At 38.7% G+C, this 12,952-nt stretch overlaps 1 protein-coding gene across 1 annotated transcript in view; it reads left to right on the top strand.

Moving 5' to 3' along the window:
* Nucleotides 1-12,952, top strand: part of COL28A1 (collagen type XXVIII alpha 1 chain) — a gene marked incomplete at both ends in the record, with an annotated part of 152,881 nt that overhangs the window by 121,632 nt on the left and 18,297 nt on the right. The window contains 4 exons of the mRNA XM_080701208.1: nt 6,013-6,081; nt 6,820-6,900; nt 6,990-7,025; nt 11,689-11,725. Of these exons, the coding sequence (XP_080557334.1) occupies nt 6,013-6,081; nt 6,820-6,900; nt 6,990-7,025; nt 11,689-11,725 (223 nt within the window). The remainder of the gene's footprint in view (nt 1-6,012; nt 6,082-6,819; nt 6,901-6,989; nt 7,026-11,688; nt 11,726-12,952) is intronic.

Here is a 12,952-nt window from a genome sequence, read left to right as displayed (position 1 = left end):
CTAAAACAGAAAGATGGCAGGTTTGAGGCTGGTCTTCACAACATAGACCCTCAACAATGTAGTGAGACTGTATTTCAAGATAGGGCTGAGAGTCTAGCTCAGAGGTAGAATGCCTTAGTTCAATCACCAGTAAAACACACACACACACACACACACACACACACACACACCCCTTATTTAAATGTGAAGTCCCTATCTCTTCTTAGAAATAGATGTCATTATGCTAAAAATATTATTTCTGTTACTATCTCTGGGATGGCAGAGGAAAGTGGGGATTTGTAAAGTCCAACAAATGACAACAAATGGCCCTTGAAGACTTTTTTCTTACCCTGTGGCTCTGGAATGACATTTCTCTGTTAATTTTTACCTTACCCCAGGGCAGGTAAAGGTCACAGTCTAGTGGCAGAAAACCAGCCTTGGGCTTATAAATGTGCTGTGTTCAGGTGAGACAATGGCATTACTTGTTTAAAAGGCTGAACTGACATTGGTATGCATGTAAATACTGGGGCAATGTAAAGGTTAGTGGTAGAAACCTTCTGAATTCAAAGAGCAGAGATCATCTCAGAAAATTCACCTCTGTGGCTTCATTTGGGGTCTCTTGGTATTCTTTTAGCCCATGGGTTTCCAGACTTTGGATAGGCAAAGTACCTGTATACTCATTTGTTTCAGCTGTTATAGTGATGATAAATGACATATTTATGTAACTATTTAGTGCATTCATTTATTTTTTCATTCGTTCATTTTATATATTACTTTAATCTTAAACTTGATTTTGAAATAATCTCACACTTATAGAAAAGTCGTAACTGCAGTACAAAGAATTTCCATATACTCTTTACCTACATTCCCTAAATGTTAATGTCACCACATTGGCTTTATCAAAGTCTGTGTGTGTGTGTGTGTGTGTGTGTGTGTGTGTGTGTGTGTGTGTTTTATGCGCATTCATGTTATTTTTCTGAAACACTTCAGAGAAAATTGTAGATACAGTTTTGTCTTACCCCTAAATTCTTTGGTCTTTTTGCTACAAACATATTATTTTATGTAATGCAGTACAATGATAAGTATCAGAAAATTATCATTGATATGGTACTATTTAACCTAGATGCTATTCAAATTTTGCCAAGTGTTTTATTAATTCTTTTTAATTTTTTAAAGAAACTTTTTTTATTCTTTACTAAAGAATCAGTTACTTAAATTAAAATTAATTCCCCTGGAAAGTATGGTTTTATGAATTTCAGCAAAACCATAGGAAACCTCTAATGGTCTGGGCTGAGTGTGCTTTTTTGATCTTCAAAGAGTAGAGAATCTTTAAAGGTCTGTACCTGGTATTCATTCCTGCATGTTTTAATTTCTTTTCTTCCTCCATCTGTCATGGGGCATCACCTGTGCCCAAAGATGACAATGTCTGCTGCCCTCCCCCCAGTAGTTTAAGACATTGTTCCATAGGTGGTATCATAACTTTTTCTGGATGTTGTGATCTGAAGATTTGTACCTATCCAAAATTCCCATGTTGAAATCCTAACTCCCAAGAATTTTTTTATTATTAGTAGGTGGGGCTTTGGGAGGTTATTAAGTGAAAATGGCAGACCCCTAAGAGCTGTCTTGCCCCTTCCACCATGTGGGTGAACCAGGAAAGGGGCTTTCACCAGACACTGGATCCTCCAGTGCCCAATCTTGAACTTTCCAGCACCCAGGACCATATAGATTTCTGTTGTCTATAAGCCACCTATTCCGTGGTATTTTGTTATAGCAGCACAAGCAGGCCAAGACAGTGGAGACTCTTGCTTGCCCCTGCCAGCCTGCACCACAGGGGAGCTTTCTTCAGGGTTTCAGCTGTCCCAGCCTTTCTCTTGTGCACTGCTGAGGTCCCCAAGGAAGATCCTATGAGTAGGTACCCCTAGTCCCTTTAAGGACTCTCCTCCCATGCTTGGGATTTATCAATTGCTACCAATTTAAGCTGATTTCTTCTTACCTACTTGAATAACATCTGGTGTCTGCACTGAATAAGTGGGTGCTTAGGTCCTGTCTGTGGTTGGAGGTTCCTGCATCTCCTTAGATGTTGAGTGGATGGCTGCCCTGCAATCACATCTCAATAGCAGATTCAGGAAAAATTGTGACTTTACAGATGAGTTAGTGTTGTAGTCATTGTTCTAACAATGAGAGAGGCATTTACCTTTTACTTCACTGAGAAGAAGCTAGATGTACCTTTTACATTCTTTGATCATCTATGAATCTGATTTGTTTTCTTACTTCACCTCACTGAGAAAACTTTAAAAAGAACACTGTTTCCTGACATATCAGTAATGAAAACAAAGTGTTAACATGTTCAGGTAGCTGCATTATCATTAGAAAATTATTTCCTAGAGAAAAGCAATCATCTGAAAACGAAAAGCTGTCACAATTTTAGCAGGACAGGTTTAAGAGTGTGACATGGTGATCTAGTGATTAAGAAGCTAGGTTGAATTTGGATTTAATTATTCCTTGTGATAGACAGATTTTTTTTCCTGCAGTTGCTTCTGACCCATACAAAAATCATTCATTTTCCTGAGAAAAATCTGATTATATAATATTTGCTTCTTCCAAGCTAAGGCATGGAGTTATTCATTAAAGGCTTATAGATATATGGTCTACTCTGAAAATTATAGGAAGCTTTTAAATATTTTGAAGAAAAACTGGTGATTAAAAAAATGCCTTTGCTATAAGGAAACCCTGATGTCTAAAGTAGCTATACTGCTAGCAATTATATAGAAAACATTTATATTATAAAGTAAGGCAAAATGAATTCCTGAACATGGAACCATTTCTAACATGTTAATTAGCTCCTCTGATAGTTTCCTCTGAGGGCATAGCGATGAAGCCACAATAAGCTTTTAACTTTGCTAGGAAATTGTGTCATTTCTTAAAAGCAGCTAGTTAGTAATAAACTTTTATTAGACATCTTTTGTATTAGCTGTTATAGAGATCTGAGATGTTGTAAAAGAAATAATTATTCTGAATAATTGTTAGGAAGGTGTAGAGTTCCTGCTGGACCCACTCTGTCTAAATACAGACCTCCCGGTGTTAATTCAGCATTGCTGCAAAATCCAGTGTTTTCCTTTTGGTCTGTCTTTTGAAGATTGGGACAAGGCCAACTATTGTCTCCATATAGTTTTCTACTGTCAACTTTTAGTCTGTCTTAACCTGGCCAGGATCCTCCCAACTTGGGTATTGGTGTCTAAGATGTCCCCATTACAACTCAAATCTACCCTTCTACCATGTACTTCATTACCACATTTATCTCAGAAAATATCTGAGAAAACAAACTTTCACCAAAGTGTCATTTACTGAGACACTATCTTTAAAAGTAGACCTTTCTTCTATTTTTTTTTTTGTTTTGATTTTAATTAAAACTGAGGACAGTAGACTCTCAGGCATGTGCCTCCCTAGGGTGTTTTCTTGGTATGAATGGGCTGGCCATCTGGTCTATAGGTAGGCAGACCCTTCTAACCTTCCCTCCCTAGATGAGGCTGCAGATTCACTCCTGCTAGAGCTTGTTTCTCAGTGATGTAATGAAGTTGGTCTGTGATAGGTGTACATTGCTTTCTATTCCTCTTCATTATGCCCAAATTAGGACTGTCATGTTTGGAAAGAGAATAGCTTTTTTTTTCCCCCTTGGCTCTCCTTTCTTCTGCTTGAATCTTCAAATCTTCAGCTTGGAATCCAAGTGTTTATTTAATATTTAGGGCACATTTAACTGGCACTAATGCAGGATTCAGGCCTCCTAGTACCTCCAGATTTCCTGGTGGGATAAGATTGTTCTCTCTTGACTATATATAGAATATGGAGAACCATCCATTCCTACCTGTCCCCTTTAACTCCTTTAACTAACTAAACATCTAATAAAGGAAGCACTCACCAGGGTGAGTCTCCTTAGGTGGTCTAGGAATTGTAGGAAACTGCACAAACATTCCTGGCGGGCCCACTAGGTTATAGCAGTAGAATTGAATCAGAGATGCCAAGGAGAAAAGATGTTCAGGAGATACATTCTCTGTATTCTGCCCATTGTAGGAAACTTGTATTGAGAAGGTCAGAGTGGAACCCCATTTCTGCAGTCCATTTAGAAACAGAATAAACAAGCCTGTAGAGTTTTCATGACCATCTTCTGTGAGAGGTTAGGGATGAGTTCATGAAGAGCTGAGCACTTCAGTTCAAACTTAGAATATTTACTTGTATTCATTTTGTTTTGTAGTAAAGGTTTTGTAATATTTGTTTTGATGTAAAGGTTTCCTCCTGGGGATAGGTACAATTATGTGTAGTTATATAAAGAAATATTCATTAAAGCATTTTTAAATATGGAAATGTTCAAAATGACTTTAATGTTCACCAGTAAGACAATTGAAAAAGTTATAGTCCAGTTTTAGAGTACAATATAGTAGAGAAAATTAACAATATAGAACCATACATATGTACACAGATAAATGCCAAAAAATGTTGAGAATTTTTTAAAGATTGAATACAAAAATGTTTTACTTAATTTGTTTTAAAATATTAAAAATATGTATTATTGTGGATTATATGCCTATAAAACATGAATAAAAACATGGATATAAGTGATAAATATTAACTTCAGGTAGAGATTTTCTCTCAAGGAAATAGGATTAGAGATGTTTCCATGGGGGTCTTGATTGTATCTATACTCTTTTATGTTTTTAATATGGTAGTATGTAGGTGTTTGTGTTTTTTCAGAGTCTGAAATAATATTCCATTATGAAAGTTTAAAAGTAAATGGGCTCTGCTGACTGAAAGCTGGAGCTAGGTAAAGGAGTCTCACATATGTTGGGAGGTTAAAGTTATGGTGTTCTCTAAAGCAGCCTCTGGGGCTTTTTGCCAAAGGTCAACTCATAAATCCCATCATGCCCTCTGAAGTAGTGCCTATCAACCCTTTGAATCATGTGGTAAAATGCATATTTCACCTCCATCTTCACCATGATTCTCATTAAGTTGTTTTCAGGTTGGGTTTGGAAGTTAGAATTTGTATCATGCACACTAACGATTCTGGTGGGGTGGATCAGGATGCCTTTGAGAACCAGAACAGATGGGACATGGTGGAATATGCTTGTAATCCCAGTAGTTGGGAGTCTAAGACAGGAAGTTTGTAGGTTCAAAGCAGCCTCAGCAACTATGCAAGACTGAGAGAAGATAAATAAATTCTCAGGAACCCATGGTCTTTGAAACCTTTGCCACAGACTCACTGCTAATAATGACCCAGAGTTAAGTATGGATTGAGTATAAGACCCAAGTAGCATGACTTTATATAACATATATGACTTACTTTATATGTTTGCTAGTGATTATTTCTAGGTCATATTCAATGTGATGAAACCCCTTTGTCCCTGCGTGGTTTTGGTGGGGCAAGAGAGATTGTTAAGATGCGCTAGGGAGAGTTGAAAACAAGCCATACATGTCACTATAATGATCAGAGGTGAAACTAACAGTGTACAATAAATTATATGAACATCTCCTTAACATTAACTGGGAGGAATGCTGTTATTTCTTCTCCCCCCACTACTAATATATCCCTTTTACATATCCATAAACATATAATATGTGTAATATAATAAGTAGTAGAAAAATATAAAGATAAAATTCCACCCTCTAAACCACAACTGAATAAGGGCTATTTGTTATTTTTGAACTGGTTGATATACTCATAACTTGAAATCAGCAAGATGGGAGTATTTACACCATACAAATAGGCAAACACTATAAACCAGGGCCTCAACTCTTATCTGAAATTTAATTGTTCCATATTTACTCACAACCCATTGAGCCCACATCTCTCTCTGTCTCGCTCTGTATCCGTATCTTTATGTCTATATCATCTCCCCAAATCTGTACCTTTATAGTGGTACCTAAGTCATGTTCCAAAATGTATAATACAGTTTTGAAGCTGCAAGTGTGTTTCTAGCTCCCAAATACTCTGAGTCATCCTGACAAATTAATAGGAACATCGCTTTATTTTATCCTATGTAGGGAGAACAAGGACCTCAAGGTTTTCCAGGGCCAAAGGGCACCACGGGCCATGGCCTCCCAGGCCCGAAGGTAAGTATTTCAGCATTTTAGGGAAATGGTTAAACTCAAGATCTAAATAGCTGATCTTTGAAAGAGTTCTACATGTGCTTCTCCTTACAATTTCAAGAAGTTCATTTGAAATGGAAACCTCAGTACTTGGGAGGCTGAGACAGGAGGATTGTAGGTTTGTGGCCAGCCTCAGTCCTTTAGCCGGGCCCTCTGCAATTGCAAGAGATCCCGTTTCAAGATTAAATAAATAAATAAATAAATAAATAAATAAATAAGGCTGAGGATATAGCTCACAGGTGGAATATCCCTGGGTATGATCCCTAGTACCACAAGAAAAAGAAAAGGAAATGGAAATATCAGGCATGGCCTTTTCTGCCTATAAATGTGGTCATTTTACAAGATCATTCCTTCATTCTTAAAATCCAGCTAATGAAGGAATAGCTCTTTATAACACACATGTAGGAAATTCCAGGTAACCCAGGAATCTGGTAAATAACACAGTAGTTGAATTTCCTGAAGATGATGAGTAGATCAGAAGGCATCTCGAGTTCCCTTTACTTTGAGATTTCTGGTTTATTTTAAGTTAAATTATGGTACATGTGGGACTTTAAATAAACTGTCCTCAAGTTTTAAAAATATTGTATATTTGTATCAACAAGAGCCCCAGGTCTTGAAGAGAGCTGCAAATAAAACAAATTGTAGGGTTTTTCTTATTTGGCTTTATTCACATCTTAAACGTTTTACTTCCATGTTCTACAGGGAGAACATGGGGAACGCGGCGACATGGGCAAGAAAGGTGAAAAGGGGGAAATTGGAGATTCTGGATCTCCAGGAAAGCAGGCAAGAAGTGGTTTTTAAACTCTCACTGTGATTTTACACTCTAATTGGTTCCAAACTATACTGACTGTTAATCTTCTTCCGCTAAGTAGGGGTTGCCAGGACCAAAAGGAGACCTAGGACTTACAGTGAGTATCTGTTCTATAGGGTAATGGGGGGGTTTGTGCTTGCAAAATTATTGCGTTCATGTGTCTGGTTTAGAATTACGAATTCTTTGGATGCAGAAGTCTAGTTGCTATTTAAATGCTAGTTACTGCAACCAGCAGCTTGACTTAGATGCATGAGGTAATTGAATCTGAATGAGAGAGGAGGACTAGCACCCTGCAGCCTGTTATAGCCCTGGGGTGGGGGGTGTGACCACACCCCTCTGATCTCTGGTAGAAATGACCACATTGTGTTATCTTGACAACAAGAAAGTGAGCTGTTTAAAGGAACCCAATGATTTTTATGTAATCCTTCTCATTTCAAAATGGGGGCTCTTTTTTTTTTTTCTGAACTAGTTCCTTTAGGAAGTATTCTGAAGGAAACAGCAAACACAGAATTGAGATGTTTATATATTGATTCACTTGTTCAACATATAAATTGGTAAGCACCCACAAACCTTTCCTTCTTCCACACATCGTTATAAACAAAAAGCTGACTCTTTAAACTCTCACGCATGAGAAGGTTCTATGATTTCTAGAGTAAGTTCTGCAACTTCCTTTCTGATTATTTTTCTGGCCTGAAGGTACTACATATTATGTAGTTAAAGAGCAATAGGGACCTTTGTGTCTTGTACTTTTTTATTTTTCCATGGATATGTTTTGGATATGCTGATCCTATATACTGTGCCAGGGAAATCCAGGTGTGAGAGGCAGGGGAGTTCAGGAGGTGGTGACCAGAGTTGAGGGACAGTTGCATGTGTTGTTGCAAAAATCCTTTGGAATAATTGACCCAATGCCAATTAAAGTGGGAAAGAGGAAGTTTATTGTACCAATAGGCCGAAGTTAGTATAACTCCTGAAAATCTCTGGCCCTGAGCTCCTCATGAGCTTTCATTTTATAGATTTGAGACAAAGGGTAGAAGCAGGTGGGTGGGCTTACAGAAGCTGAAACATGACAGTTAGTGATTTTCAGGGTTGCTTGAGGAAGTTGGGTAAGGGGAGGGCCAGAAGGGAAAATTCCTGAGTGACCTTGTACAAGGAACTGTACCGGTGTGGCCCCTTATGGACATCTTATCTACAGGTAGTTTTCTGGATACATGGCCCACTGCAGGCAGCTTATCTGTAGTTACATTATTTTGCAAGTATTGCGGAGTGGGGGAACATAATCAATCCTCTTGGCCTCTCATTTTAGCGAATCCTATTATTCTACCACAGTGTGAGCAAAAGGACCACGAATGTCTTCTTCCTTTTTGTTGTTCTCTGCCATAAGCCAGACCCACAAAGGCACATATGCAGCAGCAGTTCATCTTCCAAAAGTAGCAGGGGGGAATATATGTAAATGACCAGATTACATTAGTCATAGCTTCTTAATTGCTCTTCTATCTCAATGAGGAATGGGACTTCATTTATCTTTCATCCATTCATTTGCTCATTTATTCATCTCACCAATATTTTTGGGGTGTGTATTGTAGGCCAAGCTCTGACATGGGCATTAGGGAAACAGTGGAAAGTCAGAGACTGTGATTCTGAACTTGAGCTCTTAGCCTATGGGGGAGAAAGATACAAAGGATGTTTACCTACACTGTGATTAGGAGGGTCCAGAGCACACAATGTGACATATGATAACATTTCTGGCAAGGAGAACTTTATGTATTGAGTAGAAGATTTTTAACCAAGAGGCAGAGACTGTAGAAATGGAGACATCAATGTGTTGACCTTGGTTATCTAGATTCTAGAAAAAAAGGACTAGGAGAATGGAAAGAATGAAAGAAAAGAGAATTTTCATTGTTAAAATCTTGTAGGGCCAGGTGTGGTAACACATACTTGTAATCCCAGTACCCGGAAGGCTGAGACAGGAGGATCTGGGTTCACAACCAGCCTCAGCTACTTAGTGAGGCCCTCTGCAAATTAGGGAGACCCTGTTTCAAAATAAAGAATAAAAATAGAGCTCGGAGATAGAATGCCCCTGGGTTCAATCCCCAGTTCCACACCAAAAGAAAAACTTTAAGGTGATGGGTACTGAGCTAGACTTCTACACATTAGTACTGACCTTTCCCAGTGCTGCAGATGATTTGGGGCCCATGATTTAGAGAACTCTGCTCTGATATCTAGTCCTTCTCTAGCCATACTCTTTCTTCTGGTGAGGGGGTCCTTGTTCTAAATGTCATGATCACCCTGTACATAAAAATCCTCTATGTCATAGTCTTGATACACTTAACTCCAGATTTTATTCCCAGCCCAAAGGGCTCCACGCGTAGAGAGACGGTATGACTGGCCTTTATGTAGGGACCCACCCAAGAGGTAGTCAAGGATCAGGTGTTTCCTGGGGTTTGGTACTCTGAGTCACAAGTTTATTCAAGTCTGTAATGCAGTGTGCTTTGTGTGAGCACAGTTCTCTGGCCTGGAATGCTCCCCTCTATTCAACCACACCTTGGGCTGGTCAGAGTCCACCTCCCTGGGCCACCATCCCACTACAGGCCTTCCCAGCAGACCTCCAAGATTCTTTGGCTTTGGATGGTGCTTACTAAAGTCTTTGCTTATTTGTCTACTTCCTACTGAACTGTGAATTCTTAGGTGGGTATTAACTCAAGGCCTTTATGATTGGCACTAAGTAGCCAAGGTAGTTATTCAGTGATTTATTGAAAAGAACAAGTTGTTCCAGTCACTTAACAGCAAATAATATAAGGCTTGATATGTATGGCCAGTTATAGCATTTTAAACTTGATTATGCCACAAAAACATGTTGAAAAGAATTTAAATCCAACCTTACATGTATATTGCTGGTATAAGCCAATTAAAGAACAAACATTCCAATCAAAGAAAATGAGACAAAGGACATGCAAAGACCATGCATAAGATAATAAAACTTGGAAGCATGCATATGAAATAAGATTTCGGCTCACTAACAATCCAATAAGTGCAATTTAAATCAATGAGCTATTTTGCTGTACTAGTTTGCACTGAATATACAATAATAACAGCTACCAGAATTGTGTGTCTAAAGTCAAATAGGTTTTCTCTTCTATTGCTGTTGGAGGTATCAGTTACTGCAACTTCTCTGAAGGATAGCTGAGCAGTATTCATTGAAGAGCCTTAAAAGGGACCATGCATTTAATGTTAGTGATCACATCTTTCAGAATATTTAATAGTTTGAGAAACTAATTATGACATAATTTGAAGTGAAAAACTGTAGTCATAAAACTTGGCATAGAAACTTTTCTCCTCTGGTAAAAAAAAATTAGCTATATACATTTCTCCTCCCTAGATATATTTAGTATAGATATATACCTTTTTCTTTCTGTATGCAGTTTCATTCCAGGTTTATTAAATGCCTCTGTAAATGTGGGAAAACATGACAAAAGCCTTAAAACAGCAATGACTGTTGACTCCCTCATTGTATGCAATTTTGTAATGTAACCTGGCATTATGTTGGTAGCTATTTTTAAATAGCTGCTCAGAGTCATTGGCCTATTACTCAGTTTTTACTTTAAAAGATTCGATTAAAATGACCTGAAGAGTCCACATATATGCTGTTAGGCTAAGTCATCAGCTATATTACCTCTACCCTGATTCTGTCATTGTAGATTTGTTCTTTAAAGTTTGACTCTCAAGGCTGGGTGTGGTGGTGCTCACCTGTAATCCCAGTACTTGGGAGGCTATGACAGAAGGTTTACAGGTTTGGGGCCAGCCTCAGCAACTTGGTGAGATCCTGTTTCAAAATATAACGTAAAATAGAGTTAGAGGTGTAGCTCAGAGGTATTCTACTTTTGAGTTTAATTCCCAGTATCACAAAAACAAGACAAAATTTACTCTTGTGTGGTTAAATTTTATCTTCTTGGATTGGGCCCATTGCTCTTCCTGTTGGGACCCAGGCTTCTGTTAATCATGCCTTCCAGCTTCATGTCTATGGCAAATGTAGGATCCTGCCTTCTGTAGTCTCCTTCCAGTCACTTATAAGCATGCTACCCAGGGCAGGGCCTCAGCAGGCTTGCTTCTAGTGCTCAGGTCAGCTCAGGCCCTTCCATGGAGCTGATGTTTATCAGCACAAAGAAGGAACATTAGAAACACAGAGACATTTCATGGAATAGCCAAACTGAGAGTAGTAGGAAACTTGAGGGGATTTTCAAAGTTGAGGATTTGTATAGAAAAATGAGAAACCACAGCATAGGAAAAATTCTCTTTGGGCCTTGGTACATGGTTGGTTGCTCAGCATATGTGGTTTAAAACATATTACCGAAGGCACATTTTGCACCCTGCTGTTATGGGTAGCACTTAATAGGGCCAGACCCTGTGCTAAGAGATCTTTTTGCATTTACCACCCTTAATCTGCATCAGAGCCCTGAGACACAGAGACTCAGATGACTATTAGGCCATCTAATAACCAAGGTCACACTGCTGATAAATGCTGTAACTGCAATTTGAAATCCCCAAGTCTGAGCTATTAAGTTTCACAACTCCATCTCATTTCAGTTATGATATATTATGTCTAACATTTAAACCTCTGAGCCATTGATTTTGTTTTCTGCAGCAAGAGGATTAAATCAAATGGCCCAATGCTGGTTGTAATAAGACATATCTTTTAAGAGTCCAGGAAAAAAATTACTACAGTCTAACACTTAATGCTAATACATTTTTCTTTTTCTCTCCAGAAAGAAGAAATTATCAAACTTATTATTAAAATATGTGGTAAGATTTGACTATCAAGAAAAATTTAAAAATTCCTTTAAAGTACCAGCCTCACTATATTGTGTGTCGTGAGATCACGTGTTTACTCAGAAGGCGTGTATTACATAGCTAGTGGGGAAGTGTGAAGCTCATTTGAAAAGTCAGTGGGAAGCTGAGTAGATGTAGTGGAGAGCCCACGGGAACGCTGATTTAAGAAAAGGATTTGTCTTCCCAGGCTAAGTACGGAGCGTGAAGTGACCAGCCTAGAATGTAGCCTGGTCTACACAAAAGGGCAGCCTGGCTTTCTGTAAGCACCATGCTCACTTGTAGTCAGTGACATTTACCTGTGGTGGGGAAAAAAAATGCAACAAAGGATGAGTGATTACAAGGACTCAGCTGCTATTCCAGTCTAGTCTAGCTGGTGATTATAATATCTGAGACAGTTTACATTAAGCTATACCCCCAGGCCTATTTTATTTCTTTAAGTTTTGAAACAGGGTCTTGCTAAGTTGTTTGAGGCTGGCCTCAAACCTGCAATCCTCCTATCTCAGTCTCTCAAGTACTACATTTATAGGCATGCACCACCGCACCCAGCTGAAGCCATGAATTCTTTATGAATTGAGTTGTTTTTTGTTTGTTTGTTTTTGTTTTGTGGTACTGGGGGTGGAACCCAGAGGCTTTGTACCTCCGAGCTATACTCCCAGACCTTTTTTTTTTTATATTTTATTTGGAAACAGGGTCTCACTAAGTTGCTGAGAGCCTCACTAAGTAGCTGAGGCTGGCTTCGAACCTGTGCGATCCCCCTGTTCCAGTCTCCCAAGCGCAGGGATTACAAGCGTGCGCCACCACGCCCGGCATGAATTGAGTTTTGAACACAATTTTTAGAGCTGTATTTGATTTCCAAGGCAGGAGGGCAAATCAGGGGTTCAACCTGCTTGGCAACTATATCTAAATGTTTCTATGGTTGAATACTTTATTAAAATAGTTACCATAATGAAGAAATAAAGAGATTAGCCGAAGGCAAGAAAGTAGTGGGATAATGATAAGAGAGACTTCTTCTGTGCTTAAAGTGGACAAAGGCAGGAATATTGTTATCTTCCCATATAGGGAATCCTAGAACTGGCTTATCTCCTAAAAGATTTCTGGACCTAGAGACCAGCCTGGGACTCCCTATGGTGATAGACCAGTGTAGACCTGGCTTCTGGGTTCTAGAAACCTTATAAAATTAGCACAGTCTCCCGATAACTT

The sequence above is a fragment of the Muscardinus avellanarius genome (genome assembly GCF_963383645.1).
Source record: "Muscardinus avellanarius genome assembly, chromosome: 9".
In the NCBI taxonomy this organism is placed as follows: domain Eukaryota; kingdom Metazoa; phylum Chordata; class Mammalia; order Rodentia; family Gliridae; genus Muscardinus; species Muscardinus avellanarius.
Note: the sequence above shows the minus strand (reverse complement) of the source record. Positions and strands in the feature narration are given on the sequence as shown.